Source organism: Bos taurus, chromosome 11, assembly GCF_002263795.3.
Source record: "Bos taurus isolate L1 Dominette 01449 registration number 42190680 breed Hereford chromosome 11, ARS-UCD2.0, whole genome shotgun sequence".
NCBI classification, from domain to species: Eukaryota; Metazoa; Chordata; class Mammalia; order Artiodactyla; family Bovidae; genus Bos; species Bos taurus.
This window is the reverse complement of record NC_037338.1, coordinates 60,465,252-60,478,551: the sequence shown is the minus strand read 5'-3', so window position 1 is coordinate 60,478,551 and position 13,300 is coordinate 60,465,252. Positions and strand designations below refer to the sequence as shown.

General features: G+C 37.7%; 1 protein-coding gene across 1 annotated transcript; it reads left to right on the top strand.

The window, feature by feature from the left end:
• Nucleotides 1-226: 226 nt before the first annotated feature.
• On the top strand, nt 227-12,855 carry CCT4 (chaperonin containing TCP1 subunit 4). Its single transcript, NM_001038194.1, is given in 14 exon segments — nt 227-519; nt 2,952-3,004; nt 3,461-3,550; nt 4,474-4,582; nt 5,183-5,325; nt 6,448-6,569; nt 6,914-7,046; nt 7,977-8,116; nt 9,576-9,672; nt 9,755-9,865; nt 9,958-10,088; nt 10,240-10,474; nt 12,314-12,427; nt 12,656-12,855. Coding segments are annotated over 14 exon segments (1,629 nt in total). The 5' UTR covers nt 227-383; the 3' UTR covers nt 12,671-12,855.
• Nucleotides 12,856-13,300: the final 445 nt, after the last annotated feature.

Below are 13,300 nucleotides of genomic sequence, written 5' to 3'. Positions count from 1 at the left end.
AGGGGTCCTCAGGCCCGAGGAGGGGTTAGTGGGGAGATGTGGTGTCCCGACACCAGCCTTTACAATGGCAGGTGGGCCTTTCTGCCTCCCTCGAGCTCACTCAGCGCGCCCCCGGCCCAAATGACCCCGGCCCAAGAGCCCCGGCCAGCCCCCAGCTCGTCGGCGCTGGCCCCCTCACCCGGCGCGCGGCGGGCAGTCTGTGACGTCACGGCCGCGCCGCGCCTCCAGGAAGGACCCCTTCTCCGGCTCCTCCTCCTCCCGGCGCCGGCGCCACTTTCTGGAAGGTTCGTGAAGGCGGTGGGCGCTTACGGTTGCTCCCTGGTCAGCCTCAATCCGCGTCCATCCGTCCTTCCCAAGCTCACACAGACCCATCCAAGGTTGCCATGCCCGAGAACGTAGCACCCCGGACCGGGCCGCCCGCCGGGGCTGCCGGGGCTGCCGGCGGCCGCGGGAAGAGCGCCTATCAGGACCGCGATAAGCCGGCCCAAATCCGCTTCAGCAACATCTCCGCAGCCAAAGGTATTGCTCCCCGGCTTGAGCCGCGGCCCGCCGGGCCTGACTTGCACTCTCACCCCCAGCCTTGGGTGGGCTGTTCGTTCATTGATCCGCTTTGGGCCTCTCATAGAATAAGCTAGTGCAGGGTTCCTCCTTCCTGCCGTTATTCCCGACCCCGAGTATGGAAGCCTTTGGACTGGCCCCATTCTGCGTCTTAGACGCCCATAATTTTCCGTCCCGGAGCGTGCTGCTTTCATCATACTTAAGAAAGCAGCCGGGGCCCTTATGCAGCGGTCTACTCTTATAATGTTTGTATGATACTCTACAGTCTTTTTGTTTTTATTAAAATAGGGAAATACTTTTCTGGGGGCAGCTATTGAATTCGGGTAAACTCTCCGCGCCTTAAATTGGGGCGGGGTCCATTGTACTCGGGGGGTGGGAAACCGACCGACCCACCTTGTTTGAGAGTAATTACGAGGCTGCGTTGAGCTTTGATATCCTCTCTGCACGTACAGCCAGCAAATGGAGAAGAGTTTGGCTTTTGGTGGAATTCAAGAAGTCCTGGGTTTCGTTCAGTTACGTTACTTCGTGCCTTTGTGACCTTTAACCAAGGTTTTCTTCCCTATAAAATTGAGGATGGAAAAGTTCGCTTAAAAAAAATTTGTGAAGATTAAGAGACGTCGGGTTGAATGTGAAGAGTCTAGAAGCAAAAGTGAGAACAGGGGCTTAGAGTTCTTGCCCGTTATGTGTTTGAGTACAGGGAGTAGTTCATTTGGGTTAGAGCATCAGGTGCCGGAAGAAATGAGAGGGGAGATCGGAAAGGTAGAGTGGGGCCCGATCTTAAAGGCCTGGTGTCCTTTGTTGTTGTTCTGGAAAGGGTTTAACACGACTCCCTCAGCTACAGATTGTTTTTCAATATAATGAAATAATAGCTACCTTGGAGGGTTGCTGTAAGGCTTAAATAAGAAAGTATATGAGGAGCCAGGTGTATATATATATGTATACATAGAGTACAGCCTTAAAGATATTTGAGGTTATCTGTCCAGGGGACTGAGGGTATGGTGCTGCTGGTGCTGCTACTGCTGGGAAAAAACCAGGTACACTGAAGGAAGGATGGTGGAAGACGAGAGAATAGGTTCTGGTTCAGGCTTAAATGAGTTGAGGATGTCAGAATGACTACATGGTAAATTTAGGAGTCGTTTGAAAGTTCAAGAGAGTCTTTACCAGGAAATCAAAGTTGTTTGATAGTTATCTAGAGACCATAACTGAAGCTTAGATTTATTTCATTAGAAACAAGGTGTTAGGTAAATTCTGGTGCCATGTTGGGGGGCTGGAAAAGCTATAGAATATGGTAGATTTTCAACAAACAAGGTAACAGGATGGGATGTTTACTTCGGCAAATTTGGAAACATCTCTGCACAGAGAATTGAAATTGGACAAGAGAGGAATGCATATAGGAAGAAAAGGCCACTTACTTGTAAACCTGACCCTTACATCTGAAGTGAAGAGAGCTCCTGGAACATACTAGACTGTCCAAGTCAAACAGAACCCTACAGACTGGTGGGAAAAAGCTGTTGCCAGATGCATCTTTAGTGTAATTCATGGAGCCAGTTTTCTCTTTGGTTGACAATGTCAAAACAACACACACACACAAGTAGTTGTGGTAGTTCTAGTACTATTCAGCACAAGTCATTTAACAGATAATACTGTGTACTACATAGTATGTTAGACTTCACTTTTGAGGAGGTGGTCAGCAAAAATTTTATTTTTTGAATAGTGTGCCTTTCTAGAGGCTTCCTGTAGATGACTGTAAGGGTGTTCTTAAAGTGAATTGGTCTCCTTGTAGCATCGTTGCCATGTGGGTCCACTAAAATCACCTGAAAGAGTAATTAATTATGGCTGAATAATTAGGAAATGCAGCCCCCAATTATGAAATAATTAAGTAGAATATTTTTTAAACTATACCAAATATTTTCTTACAATCTTTTTAAGATTATGTATTGTTAACACAACCTACTGAAAGCATTATTCTAGTTGTGGAATATACAAAAGCAAATAGGGCTGTAGAATATACTAGGAGATCTAGCTTGTCCTGTTATTGCTGCTTGTTTTGTTTCAGAAAATGGGGAAGGTAATGCAGTCCTCATTGAGAGCACATGACTTAAGTTATATTGATATTTATAGGAGGATTAGGTGACTTCAAAATTTATTCTACCATATGTGCAGGGTACAAATGCTACGTATAGTGACGTTAGCAACAAAAAGTGAAGTGTCATACAGTTAAAGGAGTAAAATATTTCTGTGTTCAGTAGATTTTTAGGTATAGAATTTTCTTTAGCAAACAGTGAATTGTTATGCACCATGTTTTAATAAGGACAAAATGATGATTTGCGGGTAGAAGAAATGCTTTGCTCGTTAAAGAGTCTTGGTTTCTTTTTCCCCCCCCACATTTACAGCTGTTGCTGATGCCATTAGAACAAGCCTCGGACCAAAAGGAATGGATAAAATGGTAAAAGGCTCAATCATCCATTACTTATTGAGTACTACTGTGCCTACTGCAAGCTCTCTAGAGGGTTAAGATGTGCTGTTTAAAAAGTAAAGTGTTAGAAAGTCTTTGAGAGTTCAGAAAGGGGTAGATTACTTTGGGATGAACGGGACCTAGTTATAATTCATATTTTATGGTGATTCTTTATAATATCTTTTGTATCCCTTTTTTAGTGTCTTAGTTCCTTCACTTTTAAGTAGGAAAAAACCCAGGTATTTCACTTGTAAACTGGGACTATTACTGCATGTTCTTAATCATGACACCAGGGTAAGGGAAAACAATTTGAAATTAAGCATTATGCAAACATAAATTAACTTCTGTACAAGAAGTATTAAAATTAGTAGAGCTTTTAGGGTTTCACATTAATACTGGATAAAGAAAAAAAATTTTTGAAATAACAACCTTTAAAAAACTATGCAGATTCAAGATGGAAAAGGTGATGTGACCATTACAAATGATGGTGCCACCATTCTGAAACAAATGCAGGTGTTACATCCAGCAGCCAGAATGGTAAGTGTAATTTTTAGGTGAGAGTTTTTTGGTTTTCTTTAAGTATGTTATTTGATATTCGGTAAACAGTTAAATTTGTTTTATTTGATCACATGGTAAGTTTAAACATGGTGAAAGTTTTTCTTTTTTATGCTAATCAGGCATATTTTTAGGATATGTTGTATCCCTAGCATTATGGTCTTTGTTGAAAATCATAATAAAACATAATTCTCCTTTTCCACAGCAACGTGCCTCACATATAAAGAAGAGAGAAAAAAATTGTACTGTTGAAAAAAAATTTGTACCAATTATTCAGTGGGTGTTAGCTGAAAGTAGAATTTTAATTGTTTGCAAAATAAATCTTGTGTTTAAACTTCCCATGATATTTATTTTTAAAAATAATTTTTAATTCAACTACAAATCATAATGGTGATTCTAGTGTCAAGTGAGGAGTCAAACTATCAGCAAAAACAAATTCCTTAGAAATTCCTGTTAAAAAATCCCTTTTGATTAGGTAAAGGTGACTGAAAATGAGTCAGGTTGTGCTTCATGCAGGGTCAGTTTAGATAAACTTGGCCAAGGATTTCAAACTAACAATCTCCTCTCATCTGAATCCTGCACTTTATAGCTTCTCAATATACAGAATGCCCCTAGTTCTTTTAAGTAGTGGCAAGAAAAAACAACCCGTAGTCTGAACTATAAATCATAATATAGCTTCTTATAAAGTGTGTAAGTAGAATTTTGCATGCCACAAATATATAGGTCATCATTTTTAAATTAAACCAAGGTGGACAAAAAATCAGAAGAAAAGTATATTGACTCTTATAGTGCTGATAATCAAAATCTATAAGTGAACATGATGTGAATCTCACTGATGGTAAGATGTTACTGGGTTCTCATGAACCAGTTCTTACTGAGCGACTTGACATGTTCTGTTCACCCAGCTGGTGGAGCTGTCCAAGGCTCAGGATATAGAAGCAGGAGATGGCACCACATCAGTGGTCATTATTGCTGGCTCTCTTTTGGATTCCTGTACCAAGCTTCTTCAGAAAGGTGGGTAGGACATAAGACATGCTTTATTACTGAAGAAAGGCAAAAGTTATTAAGTAATATGAGATTAACAATTTAATTTGAAACAGCTAATTTTGCTATGTTTATCATGTGAATTAAAAACTTTTTTTTTTGCTTCTGGATCTCCCCCCACCCCACCCCACCCCTGGCTTTCCTACTTTGTTTTGAATGGAACTTCATAAAATTTTGCTTTTAAGAAATGACTGGTTGGTGGTGGTACTAAACAGGCTATAGATGAGAACTGTGATTTCGGAGAGAAAGTAAGGATTCTTGTCTTGGTACATACTGCCTAAATGTAGTTGTGATTCCTCAGTCACTTACTATGATGCAGATTTATAGAATCTTTGTAAAGTAAAAAAATGGTTTTAGTTTTAAGTATCACATAATATGTAATTTATCTATTTCAAATTAAATAGAAATAAATTATTAGACATATTAGCAGTTAAAGTTATTTGAACCATTATTAAGAATAATTTAAAATTTGACTGCATTGATGTTGTAATGAACAAAGAAATTTTAAGTCATGTCAAGTATGAAGTTTATCTGTTGTTATTAAATTAACTACCCTTTCACAAATGACAGGGATTCATCCCACCATCATTTCTGAGTCATTCCAGAAGGCTTTGGAAAAGGGCATTGAAATCTTGACTGACATGTCTCGACCTGTGGAACTGAGTGACAGAGAAACTTTGTTAAATAGTGCGGCCACTTCATTGAACTCAAAGGTGAGACAAGCACAATGCGATCATTGTAAAAGTACAGTTAAGTTCATCAGGAACTGCAGCTCTTATTCTGTGGTTTTTGATGCTGTGGTTTTTCATGCTGTATAGTTCATAAATATTAACTCTCAAGAGTGGGTAACTAACTAATTTGCATAACTGAATTAGTTCAAGTAAAATTAACTCACATCAAGGCTTTTAGGTAAGTTGATTTTACAGATGGGAAAAGAAAGTGAAGTTAAATAACTTATCCAAGACCCACTAATGAGAGGTAGAGATGAGACTTGAACCCCAGAAAGGGCTGCCCATCAATGGTCCATCTCTTAACCATGTTGCTATTTTTTTTTTTAATCAAATATAAAGCATTAATGTTATTTTCAGTGTCTTAGAAGCTCATGTCACCTATTCTCTGTTATGTTGTGTGTCACATGCCCACTCCATTCTTTTTCCTTTTCATCAGTATTATTTAAATGTTAAGTGGAAATCTAGATCGTATTAGTGACATTAAGTAATAGTGTTGGTAAATGTCCCCAGAACTAATTTAGACAGAATATCGTAATGGTTATAAGCATTGGTCATAGAGCTTAGACTGCTTGGGTTCAGTGCCAGCTCCACTTAATTAAGCTGTATGTTTTAGGTTTTTCATTGGAAGATTGAGTATATGAATGTAAAGTGTTAAAGCTACTGCATGACATAGAATTCATGCTCACTGTGTTCTAACCATTACCTATTTTTATCAGCCCCTCAGTAATAGGGGTGCACATATATAACATCTGATCATAAATTCAGTTTAAGTATGAAACCTCAGCATAAAATTGTTCTTTTGGATTTCCTGTTGAATTACTAGGTAATCTAGTCAGTCCTGACTATTAATAAAAGAGGAATGCAAACATATATTTTTATATGGTGACAGTCAAACTTGAGTGGAAAAGATAGTTTATATGTAATGTTTTCTTACATGTACTCCATGTGTGTGCTAAATCACCTCAGTTGTGTCTGACCCTTGTTCTCCACCCCACTCAAAAAAGTAATTGAGATTACTTCTCTTAATATCTTTATCATTAAAGAACTGGGACTTTCTCTGTTACAACATTTTATGACACTAACTTTTTTTCTTTTTAATACTAGGTTGTGTCTCAGTATTCAAGTCTCCTTTCTCCAATGAGTGTAGATGCAGTGATGAAAGTGATTGACCCAGCCACAGCTACTAGTGTAGATCTTAGAGATATTAAAATAGTTAAGAAGCTTGGGTAAGCATCTCTAATTATAACTTTAATAAAAAATAATTTTCAAAGTAAACATAAGCTGTTTGAAAAATAGTTAAATGAAAAATGTAGATGAAAGTCACATAAGTTTAGTTGTTTTGTTTTCATGACAGCTGATATTAATGTGGAAGTTTGAAGAATTCGTTTTTATTCCCTAGTGATGGCAGAGCAGTAGTGTGATCAGAGAGGTTCAGGAATGGGCCATTAATAAATATGAGTGAGGTTGAAGCACATTTTATCAGACTGATGATTTTTTATCTGTTTTCAGTCTGTTAAACTTGGAGATCTCCCTCCCCTCTGAACTGTCTCTTCATTTTCTTTTTTCTTAGTGGGACAATTGATGATTGTGAGTTGGTGGAAGGTCTGGTTCTTACTCAAAAGGTAGCAAATTCTGGCATAACCAGAGTTGAAAAGGCTAAGATTGGGCTTATTCAGTTCTGCTTATCTGCTCCCAAAACAGATGTAAGTAAAACCAAATGATTCCTTAGGTGTTTGACTTTCTAATAACAAAGATTTTTGCTGATTATTATAAAAATAGAAAATGCTGATATTAATACTAGTGATAGAAAGCAAGGATTTAAAAATAATTAGTAAAATCAAGACAAATGTATAAAATATTGGATGCCACATGTGGTAAATTTAATTTCAGTTGGCTGTTTATTGAAACTGAGCATTGACTTCTCAAATGAAGACAGTCATAAGGATATGTATGAAACAGTAAAACTAGGCTATGTGTAAGAGGGATTTCCAGATCTTTGTCTTTATGTTTGCATAGTAGAACTTTAAACCAGCTTATTGTTTTTATTCCAAAAAGGTGATTTTTTAATTTAACACATTAAATCTCTTAGTGATAAGTACTATTCCCTGAAGGAGTGGCTGATCTTTGTCACCTGATTTCAGGTTTGCTCTCATTTCATATTGTATTAGCATATAGGTTGAGTCGTTTGTTTCCCAAATTTTAACCCATATAAAAGTCAGTGTTCTTTTATAGGTCTTAAATATTATAGTACTTGTCTTTAGTAATTGCTTTCAGCATATCAATGTTTTTTAACTATAGAGTAAAAGAGATGCAATTGAAGTTATTTCAGTAACATGTAAGTTTTTATGAGGAGAATTGACATATCCATGAAATAGGATGATCATTTTTACATTTAATGATTTCCAAAACATTGTAAAAAATACCAGTAAGGTGTATAGATAAAAATATAAAACCTGAGTTATATTTCATGTATATTCATTTTTCTAGACTTTTTCTGTGTGTGTCTATGTAATATCTAGTTTGATGTGATTTTCGTTGGATTTATATTGTGCATAATATTTTCATTAAAATTCTCGTTTTTTGCTTAAGAACTCTTAAAATCCAAATTATTAATATGTTCTTTTTCTGAACAGATGGACAATCAAATAGTGGTTTCTGACTATGTTCAAATGGATCGAGTGCTAAGAGAAGAGAGAGCTTATATTCTAAATTTAGTGAAGCAAATTAAAAAAACAGGATGTAATGTTCTTCTCATACAGAAGTCTATTCTAAGGTATAGGGCATTTTATTTTGTTCATCTCTTAACAATAATTGATTTTGGATCCCTTCTAGCAGGTTTTAAGAAGCATTAGGGGTGTATTAAACCACTAGAAATCTGGAACAGATTTGCATTTTAGGCCATTGTTGTATTCTGGTAAATGATCTAAAGTGAGTTCCCTTCTTGTTAATGATAATTTAAGTGTGGGATATATGTCCTTCTTGACCAAGATCCTTACTATCAAGTAAAAAGGTACGTAATATAGCTAAAATTTTAGAGGTATTTATTTAAAGTGAAGTTGCTCAGTCGTCTCCAACTCTGCGATCGCATGGACTATAGGCTACCAGATTCCTCCGTCCATGGGATTTTTCCAGGCAAGAATACTGGGGTGGGTTGCCATTTCCTTCTCCAGGAGATCTTCCCAACCTTGAAATTGAAGGCAGATGCTTTACCGTCTGAGCCACCAGGGAAGTTCTTTATTTAAAGGGCCATGCAATAGTTTGTCTTGAAATTTTAGCAAGTTCTTTTGGGGGGAATGTTGGATAGTCCACGGATTGAAAGAATTCTCCAAAGTTTGAACTGATGCCTTTTTGAAGAAACTGATGTTTCAGTGTAGACACATTCTCATGTACTCTATATGTTATGCCAGAAAGTATTGTGGATCTCTTGATATAGACACCTTGTTGAAGAGTTGGAGTACCTGGTTCTAAATTCAAGTTACGTAATAGCTAGTAACTTGTAGTAAATTGCTTTCAAAACTCAGTTTACTTATCTGTAAAACAAGGATACTGATATCTACCCTTCAGTATCAGGGTTGTTGGGGTGCAGGGGTCATTCAGATAGTTTGTGTAAACGTGTAAATTTGTGGGGTCTTAAACATAATTTGATGGAGAAGGCAATGGCACCTGACTCCAGTACTCTTGCCTGGAAAATCCCATGGACAGAGGAGCCTGGTAGGCTGTAGTCCATGGGGTCACTAAGAGTCAGACACAACTGAGCGACTTCACTCTCACTTTTTACTTTCATGCATTGGAGAAGGAAATGGCAACCCACTCCAGTGTTCTTGCTTGGAGAATCCCAGGGACGGGGGAGCCTGTTGGGCTCTGTCTATGGGGTCACACAGAGTCGGACATGACTGAAGTGACTTAGCAGTAGCAGCAAACATAATTTACCATGATACTTAATTCTAAATTCATGAAGTATTAATTGTTAACTATCAGAAGAATGATGACAATTGCTTTTGTGTGTTTTACAAGTGCTATTGGAATACATTTTAAATATTATCCTTTAGAAATCTTATTTAAGAATTTTGAGCTCATAAACTTGGTCAAGCTATTTAAAGCATCTCCTTTCACAAATAACTAAATAATTGGCCATTTAAACGATAGTAAAATTACGGAAAACCCTAAGGAGTTAAATAGCAGAATTTCTGTTCCAAACCAGTATTGACATAATCACTGTTTCTGTATTTTAGAGATGCTCTTAGTGATCTTGCATTGCATTTCCTGAACAAAATGAAGATAATGGTGGTAAAGGATATTGAAAGAGAAGACATTGAATTCATTTGTAAGGTAAAATATTCTTAATATCTGTATATGTGAAAATGTTCACTAGTCAGACGTCTGAGTTTGTGAATGTGACTGTTATTCCCAGACGATTGGAACCAAACCAGTTGCTCATGTTGACCAGTTCACTGCTGACATGCTGGGATCTGCTGAGTTAGCTGAGGAGGTCAGCTTAAATGGTTCTGGCAAACTGATCAAGGTAACTATTAAAATTAAGTTTCTATTTGCTTGGGATTTGGGTTTTTTTTTTAATCCTTCAAATAACCTAATTCCAGAGTTTGTTTACTAAAGATTACAGGCTGTGCAAGCCCTGGAAAAACAGTTACAATTGTTGTTCGTGGTTCTAACAAATTGGTGATTGAAGAAGCTGAGCGCTCTATCCATGATGCTCTCTGTGTTATTCGCTGTTTAGTGAAGAAGAGGTAATATTACTAAGTAACGTTTTGCCGTATTTTGATCATTAAGATTTTAAATTTTAAAGATTTTTAGTATTATTAAAACTTTAAAAAGCTTTTAAATAAATTATTATTTCTGTCGGATAAAATAAACTAAAAATACACTTGTGAATTTCAGAGCTCTTATTGCAGGAGGTGGTGCTCCAGAAATAGAGTTGGCCCTACGGTTAACTGAATACTCACGAACATTGAGTGGTATGGAATCCTACTGCATTCGTGCTTTTGCAGATGCTATGGAAGTCATTCCATCTACACTAGCTGAAAACGCTGGCCTGAATCCCATTTCTACTGTAACAGAACTAAGAAACCGGCATGCTCAGGGAGAAAAAACTACAGGCATTAATGTCCGAAAGGTAGTAATTTAAACTTTGGTTACTGCAGAAAATGTTGATTAATAAAAAATACTGAAAGCTTCATAATTGTCTGTGGAATGAAAAAGGCTTTGTAATTAAAAATAGAGTAACCTTCAATTTGGATACAAAACCTGCAGGTTAGTTAATGTATGCTGATGAGTGAAAATGAAGATGATGCCTTAAGTGAGAAATAGTATTTTGTTCATTAACCCTGCCATTTTATGATTGTACAACTTTAAATCTGTGCTTCCGTTTTCTTGGTTGTAAAAACAGGGATTATTATAGTTCCCTCATAGGCCTGTGAGGATTAAAGTTTAAAGTGAAAGTGAAGTCGCTCAGTCGTGTCTGACTCTGCGACCCCATGGACTATAGCCTACCACACTTCTCTGTCCATGGGATTTTCCAGGCAAGCGTACTGGAGTGGGTTGCCATTTCCTTCCCCAGAGGATCTTCCCAACCCAGGAATTGAACTTGGGTCTCCTGCATTGTAGGCAGATGCTTTACCATTTGAGCCACCAGGGAAGTCACTAAATAGAAAGTTCTTAACAAAGACACCTGGTGTATAGTTAACCATTGCTGCTATTGTGAGCACCAGCCTGGTGTAGTTACATAGGGTAAACACATAGAACAGTAGTGATTTCTCCTGTTGTATTGTTTTATTAACGTTCCTTTTATTGAGAAGACAGGTAACATGTAATGGGAAAAAATGGACAATACAAGGTGATTTTTTTTTTTTTTTTTTTTAAGGTAGAAGCAGGTAGAATTCGAGGGCACTACCTGGTTAGGGAAAGTTTTAGGAAGCTGCAACTTTGGTAGGGGATAAAAAAGTGTCAAATGGGGAAGCAGTGATTTATAGGTAAGAGGGACCAAAAAAGTTAATTCATTTTTGTCTAGAGCAGAGGTGATGTGTTGATCATATAATGGACTTTAAGATTGGAAAGATTGGATAAAAGCTAGAATGAAGAGTCCCTTGAGTTGTTGATGAATGGGTTGGGTGGCTGGGTGTTTGTTTGTTTTTTAATTCCAGTAGTTGCGAGTTTTTGTGTATTTGTTTAAACCAAGAGACCTAAGGTGATGGAAAGAGCATTTTAAGGAGGGAAGAATGGAGACAGGATTGCCTATTAAGACATCAGCAGTAATCCTAGGATAAAGGTGAGGGAATAGTGGCAGGAAGAATCTAAAAGTGGAAAGCGAGAATGATGTGAAGGACCAGGTAGACTAGACTTGGCCAAATTCAGAATTAGGAATCAGATGATTTAAATTTCATTACTTTTTTCTTTAATTGAGATACTTGATTTAGAGTGTTAGTTTTGAGGGCTTCCCTGGTGGCTCAGCGGTAAAAAAATCTGCCTGCCTATGCAGGAGACATGGGTTCAATCCCTGGGTTGGGAAGATCCCCTGATGAAGGAAATGACAACCCACTTCAGTATGCTTGCCTGGAAAAATCCCATGGACACAGGAACCTGGTAGGCTATAGTCCATGGGGTCTCAAAGAGTCAGACAAGACTGAGCAACTCAACAACAAGTTCCAGGTATATAGCAAAAAAAATCTTAAAATTTTTAATAACTATATCATCTACTTAATTTTTGCCAGGAATTTTAAAAGATACAAAGAATTGTTTTGGAGTTCAGATTGGGAGAGTCTAGCGTTAATTCAGTTTTTCCAGATTTTAGTTGAAAAACAGCCTATAACTTGGGGAAATGCTTAGTAGAGAGTACCTGACTCTTGACTAGACTACAGGAAAACTAAGTTTGAAAGGCTTTGAGGTTTACTGGTAACAGTGTAGTTGGTAATGTGTATCATTACAAATACTAAAAGCAACTTGTATTGGTTTGCAGGGTGGTATTTCCAACATACTGGAGGAACTGGTTGTCCAGCCTCTGTTGGTTTCAGTCAGTGCACTGACTCTAGCAACTGAAACTGTCCGGAGCATTCTGAAGATTGATGATGTGGTAAGTATATACAGGTTGTGAATTTCCTACAAGGGCAGAAAGGCATATTTTTGAGGAATTGGGGTGGGAGCAGTAAATGTTGTTAGTTTGCTAGTCACGAGGGTGAAAACAGTTCATATGTCTAGTATTTTCCCACCTATAAAAATAGGGAAGTTTGGATAACCACCTTAAAGATCTTCCATCCTTAAAATTGTGTCCTTACAGGTTTTCAAATTTTTCTCTTTTCAGGTAAACACTCGGTAATCTGGTTAACATTGTCTGACTGGCACCATCATGGCCACTAATGGTGCAGCTGGAGTGGAAGAGCACCTTGGCATTCCTTTGGAAGATTGTTATGAATTTCTGGGCCTGGTCTTCCAGTTGGCATTTGCTTGAAATTATATTGACACAGTTTAATGAAAATATTAAACACATGGTTTCAAAAAGCAGATTAATTTATTGCTCTATACTCTGCATTATTCCCACTCTCTCCTAAATTCTGTTATTTCTGATTGACTAGAAATCTGTGAGGAGAGAAAAAAGGAGCTAACATTTGCCTGTTAAAGTCTGAAGGACTTAATGCTGGGTACTTTTAAGTTTTGTGTTAGGTTGTGGTTTTTTGTTGTTGTTCTCTTTTTTGGCTGCATGGCACGTGGGATCTTACTTCCCCGACCAGGGATCAAACCCACACTCCCTGTATGGGCAGCAAAAAATCTTAAACACTGGACTGCCAGGGAAGTCTCCAGTTTTGTGTTTATTGATAGAAGTATTGAGAAGGAAAAATGGCCCAATATGCTCATCACCCTGATAACCCACCATTTTCAGTAATACATATGCTGTTTGAAAAGTTAACAGTACAGAAAGAGTGAACAATGAAAGTTTTTCTCATTCTTA